This window comes from Crocodylus porosus, unplaced genomic scaffold, assembly GCF_001723895.1.
Source record: "Crocodylus porosus isolate Cpor-Errol unplaced genomic scaffold, CroPor_comp1, whole genome shotgun sequence".
NCBI lineage: Eukaryota > Metazoa > Chordata > Crocodylia > Crocodylidae > Crocodylus > Crocodylus porosus.
This window is the reverse complement of record NW_017728886.1, coordinates 40,236,939-40,243,173: the sequence shown is the minus strand read 5'-3', so window position 1 is coordinate 40,243,173 and position 6,235 is coordinate 40,236,939. Positions and strand designations below refer to the sequence as shown.

Here is a 6,235-nt window from a genome sequence, read left to right as displayed (position 1 = left end):
GGTCAGGCTGCAGTTGGAGTACTGCGTCCAGTTCTGGGCGCCGCACTTCAAGAGGGATGTGGACAACACGGAGAGGGTCCAGAGGAGGGCCACTTGCATGGGCCACTTGCATGATCAGGGGGCAGCAGGGCAGGCCCTACGAGGAGAGGCTAAGGGACCTGAACCTGTTCAGCCTCCACAAGAGAAGGCCGAGGGGGAACTAGTGGTTTGTTACAAACTAGTCAGAGGGGACTAGCAGGCACTGGGGGAGTCCCTGTTCCCCCAAGCACTACCAGGAGTGACTAGAAATAATGGTCACAAGCTGGTACAGGGTAGATTCAGACTAAACACTGTCAGGGTGGCTAGGATCTGGTGCCAACTTCCAAGAGAAGGGGTGGTTGCTCCTACCCTGGAGATCTTTAAGAGGAGGCTGGATGAACACCTTGCCAGGGTCGTTTGACCCCAGTACTCTTTCCTGCCATGGCAGGGGGTCAGACTTGATGATCTGCTCAAGTCCCTTCTGACCCTTCCAACTATGAAACTATGAAGAGATGATCTAGGCAGTAATATGCAAAAGGATGAAAGAATACTTTGGCCAGATTCAAATAATCTGGCACGCACTTCCATAATACTGAGCAAGACAGAAATAGGAAACGGTATGAAACAACAGTGGAAAAAAAAGGATAAAGTTATTATTCATCTGTCAGAGTATCTGTGAATAAATGGAAGGCTTAAAAGAAACACACAGAACCAGAACTGAAACTGAAATTACAGTGATTATGACAAAGGGCATAACAAATTTAGTAGGGTGATTCTTGTATCTGAAATGTCAATCTAGATGGGTATAAGCTACATGCCAGAAGTATTTACAGAACCAGCAAGCCAGAATTCCATAATGAGGTTGTATGCTTTAGACAACAATGCAACATATAAAAAACAACATGATTAGAAGAAATCCAAAAGAAGAGCCAAAAGAGCCATGTGCATGATCAGAGAGGTCAGGAAAACAGACTTTACGACGACAGGCTGAGAGCCATGGGGCTCTTTAGCCGGAAAAGCGCAGGCTCAGAGGTGATCTGATGGCCACCTATAAGTTTATCAGGAGTGACCACCAGTATCTGGGGGAACATTTGTTCACCAAAGCACCCCAAGGGATGACGAGGTCAAATGGTTATAAACTATTGCAAGACCGTTTCAGGCTGGACATAAGGAAGAATTTCTTTACTGTCCAAGCCCCCAAGGTCTGGAACAGTCTGCCAGCGGAGATGGTTCAAACACCTTGAACACCTTCAAGAGTAAATCGGATGCTTATGTTGCTGGGATCCTATGACCCCAGCTGACATCCTGCCCTTCGGGTTGGGGGCTGGACTCAATGATCTTCCGAGGTCCCTTCCAGCCCTAATGTCTATAAATTCTATGAAAAAAGAAAGCTGGATCAACTGAGCCACAAACTCAAAACACAGAATGTTAAGTTCCCAGGGATTTGCCCCACAAACGTGTGCTAAGTAACAAGAGAGTCAAACCCATGTCAAACTTTTGCAATGACTGATTCTGGAAGTCTCTATGCAAAAAGTTAAACATAAGCACAAGGAAATCCCAATTAAGTTAGTGGAATTGTATGTGTGTGTGAGGCTAAGAGCACATGTATGTTTACTAGTTAATACTTTAATCCAGGAAACTATATGTGGAGAAAGTATTAAAATCAAACTATAACCCATAGAAAAATCAGTCAATCAACCAAGAAATGGGAATCCTAGGAGAGGCCAAGTAAAAGATGCTGGAGTTTAAAAGAACATATATTCATCAGTACAGTTTCATTAAATGGCTCCTGAAAAGTCTGAAACCAACATATATTTTACTGTAAATAGGGAAGAGTGAGAGACACCAGCTAATGGTCTGCTAGTGCAAACGTGAACAATGGAAAAGGAGACTGAGTTAATTTCAATCAGAAGTTAGGGAATGGGCTTTTCTAGATGTAACCTAAGAAAGGAAGCACAACCAAGAAATGGTCCCACACACTAAATTGGAATAGGTATATAATTAATTAAGAGACACAGTGAAATACTGCACATATTATTTTTAAATAAGTAGAGCTCCTTGTTTAAACTTGATTTAAGCAAGGAAATAAAGAACATAAATTTGAACAAATAGGCAGCAGAAAGAGCCTGCAAATGGAACTACATATAGAAAATGTCTCAATGCTTGAGAAACAAGATCACATGCTAAAATCAGGCTGTCTGGAGAAAAACAATGTGTAGAACTACTATAAAGGGATCTACAATAAATACATCAGAACTTTGAAAAAAGGCCATCTGATACAGTTGTAAAAACATGTCAAATTCAAATCAATGGGCAGGAGAAACCTGGAAAACAGTAGTGGTGAAAGGGACCCAAGGCTGACAGTGAAGAACAAATTATATGCAACAGAAGAGCAGAAAGAAAAAAGAGAGCCACTCCCACTCTGACATGTGTAGAGATAATGATTAGGGACCTACTCAAATTGCAGTTTTGCAGATATTGCAGAATTGGGAAATGTCCACAAAATCTGGCCCCACAAAAAACTTGCTAAAAATAAAATGCTGGTTCCTTAGTAGAAGGCAGCAGTCATACTGGCTGCACAGCCCACCAAGGGGAAAGAGGGAGGGGGGCTGCCAGCACAAAGGAGAGCAGGCAAGATGACTGCAGCACCTGCCCCTTGCCGATGATTGACTGAAAGGCCTGTCATGTGGCCCCAGCCCTCTTCACCAATCAGCAGCAAGGGACAGGGCTGCATGACAGCCTTCTCCAGCAATCAGAGGTGTAAGGGGGGGCCCCCAAGATCAGCCCACAAAAATGGCAACCGGCCCAGTTATTTGCCCACAAAATCAGCTGCCTACCTCTTTGAGTTGGGTAGACTCCTAATAATGATTACAAGGTTTCTGGAATATTAATTATGGTCATTTTATTAACAAAAAAGATAAGGATGAACTAACAGAACTTTAAAGAACAAGAAGGCAATGATTTAAAAAATTCACTGAGATAATACCTAAGAGAAAGTGGGAAAACACATGGCAGAAGCTCTCCAGTATTTGAAAGTTGCAAATATACAGTGCCATAAGCAGTAGAAAAGGAGAGAGAGAAAAGCAATGCCCGAAACAGAAAGTGTTGATTGGTATTATGGTAGTTTTCCAGCACTGTGTTTGGTTAGACTGGTGTTTAATTTCCACAGAAAAATAGTGCAAGCCCTATTGCTTGGGACTTTTAAAAATAGTGGTCAGAACACAGAACAATCCTGCATCAGAAGGGAGACGGACTTAGAGGCCCAACAGATCGCTGGCAAATTAAATTGATATTATTTAAAAACTACACAGCAACAGCAAGGTGATTTTCCCACAGAGATGGCGTTGAAGTGGTGTTCAGAGTCTGGAGTGTTGTTTGGAGTTGGAAAGACCACTCTTTCCCTTCCCCTTCCCCCAAACACCAACACACGCACTCCTCTCTGGAGAACTCTAAAAAGAATATTTAGTTTTGCAGTTACTTATAGCAGAATGGTGCCTGTACTAAAGTAGTAATTGAATAATTGTCCTCAATGAGAGAAGGACTGGGCATTTAGCTGAGATTAGGTTGTTGTTTATATTTTGCTTTATCTGATAGATATTTTACATTTCTGGTATATATTACTCTTCAAGCATTCAGGCTAGAATGCTGAATGTAGTTCAAGCAGTGAGAAACCTGCACAGAACCACCTTAAAATACTATTAAAAAGGAATGGAAAATAAGGAGAAATAGTAAGCAGCATATTCTACTCTGAAATTTTTAAAGAAATAATAGATATAGTAGTTATTTTTTTAGCTGCTAAATGCTCAATCTGAAAAACACCTTGTTACTGACTTGGAACATACAGGAGACATCTGTGGCAGTAGATGTAGAACATGACACTTTGACAGAAAAGCAAATTTATTTTTGTATGGATAGCTCCTTTCAAAATGTCACCCTTCCTTAAAAGAACAGTCCCCATGAGACATAACTTTTTATCTCCTAAGTATACAAGTTAACCAAAGCTCAGCTACAGAAGAGAAATTTCTGATATTTTTTCTTAGAAAGTGAGAATTTGTTCAAACCGCTGTTTTATCCAGAGGACACAGCAGAAAGACAATCAACATTTTAAATTATATTCCTGCCCAAATTTCAAAATGTTTAGCATTCTTCTTCAATTTATAATCTCTCTTTCTCTCTCAAAGGTCACATTACTATTGATTTATTCTCCTACAGCAAAAAAGAAAACACAATTTTTCAATAATTTGTAAAGGTCTCCTATGGTACGTCTATCTGGGCATAATTTATAAAAGATATATTTTATTTACCTAGCTTCTCTTGAAGTATTACATTTGACTGGACAGAGAAACTAATATAATAACATAACCCCTTCTCATTCTTTCTTCACACATGGCTCATAGTTGTTTTGCAAAATAACATTCTTTTTCACTTATATTTAATTTAAAATAAAAGCACATTTTAAAATGTATAAAATACTGTAAATTGATTCAAGATTTAGGTCTCATTAAAATAAACTCTTATAAAATCTAAACCTATGAGAAAATGTTTCTATGTTGTATTTTAAAGTTCCACTGAAAACAAGAACAAGCTCCATGTTTCAGCATTGCAGTACCACACAAACCTAAAAGTGAAAATGATCAGGAAAATTATGAATAAAATTAACAACTAGCTGGAAAATGTCAAACGGTATGACTAATTAAATGTAATGTTGGGGGTTTTTTAAACAATGTTTTTAGCATTATGTTTAATACCAGGAAAAAAAGACTTTCAAAAGTGTTGATTTCTACAGTCATTCATTTAAGTATTTGGTATATTAGTATCAGAAACTGGTATTTGTACAGATAATAATGGTAGGGTAGACTTACAGAGCTGGGACTGGAATGCCGTCTGACTTTAGGAGATTCTTTCCCCGTTGATGTAGTTTTGAAGTTAATACACGCATTGTTCTCTGAATGAACTCTCTTTACTTGATTAGTTGGTTTCTCAAATGGATCAAAACTGCTCTGTGTTCTCTGAACTCTGACTTTTTTGTCCTCAGGAATTGTGTCCAGGGGTTTGATTACTGAGTCCATTCCTTGGCAGTTCCGTGTAGACATCTTTGTGACACATATCTGGGGGGGTGGAGGGAAAAGCAAATATTATACATTGATTATGATGGACAGTAAGAACCACAGGAATCTACACACCTGAAATCAAAAAAAGAAAAAGAAATTTCAAATGCAATGGGAACACTTTTTAAATTCTGTAATTCCATTATCTAAGCATGTATTTTACATACATACATGCACATACACACACATCAAACAATAGCTTGTGTTTATACACATGTAATAAAGGACAGATGAAGGTTGGGAAAAAGAAAACAAAGGAGGTAGCCACATACAATTCACATAATTATACAAATTGATAAATTCAGAATAAATGTCTGGATACAAGTCTATTTTAATATAAGCTTTTCTTAGGCTGTTCTTTGTAACAATGCCAGTTCACTTCATTCTACAATCCAGTCACTGATATCCATAAGCAGTATTGATTTCCATTTGGTTAAAATTGGACAAGACTAAACTAAAATAAATGATGCCAGTTTACAAACATACTTTTGGGGCACACTACAAAGATCCAATACCAGTATATAATTATTGTCTTTTTTAAAAATAATGCTTAGACAGTATCATCATCATCATATGCCTCAGAAAATCAAATAAATAAATCAATACCGAAGCACTGAAATGTGAGATTTCAGCTCAATAACATGCTAAAGCAAAGAAGTGCACTTCTCATTTGTTCTTCTTGGAGGGTTCAGAATTTACTAATTATGGTTGTGCCTTGGGCCCTGTCCATATAAACAATTATGCACATACTTACCTTTTATAAACACAAGTTTAAATTTCCAGTTTACATGATTTGACTGAAAAATCTGAAGCCTCGTATCCTAATGTCATATAAGACAGTTTTTACCTAAAATCAGATCATTGCCAACCCTCCTGGTTGCTGCAAAAAGTGTGAAAAGTTACTCAAGGGCACCTAAAAATGTCAAAGGCAGCAAATCTATTCCAACACGGAGGAAAGGCAGCAAGAAGGCACAGCAGCCCCCCTGGCTCTCCAGAGACCTAGCGGACCTACTGTGGTCCAGTCCTGCAGGGAGCAAACCAGGAAAGCCAAGGCTGCAACTGAACTCCAACTAGCTTCAAGCATCAAGGACAACAAAAAGTCCTGTTTC

The 6,235-nt window shown here is 38.8% G+C and overlaps 1 protein-coding gene across 1 annotated transcript in view; it reads right to left on the bottom strand.

Moving 5' to 3' along the window:
• Window positions 1–6,235, bottom strand: part of CDK14 (cyclin dependent kinase 14) — a 506,952-nt gene that overhangs the window by 359,790 nt on the left and 140,927 nt on the right. Inside the window, exon 3 of the mRNA XM_019530589.1 lies at window positions 4,881–5,126. Within this exon, the coding sequence (XP_019386134.1) occupies window positions 4,881–5,126 (246 nt within the window). The remainder of the gene's footprint in view (window positions 1–4,880; window positions 5,127–6,235) is intronic.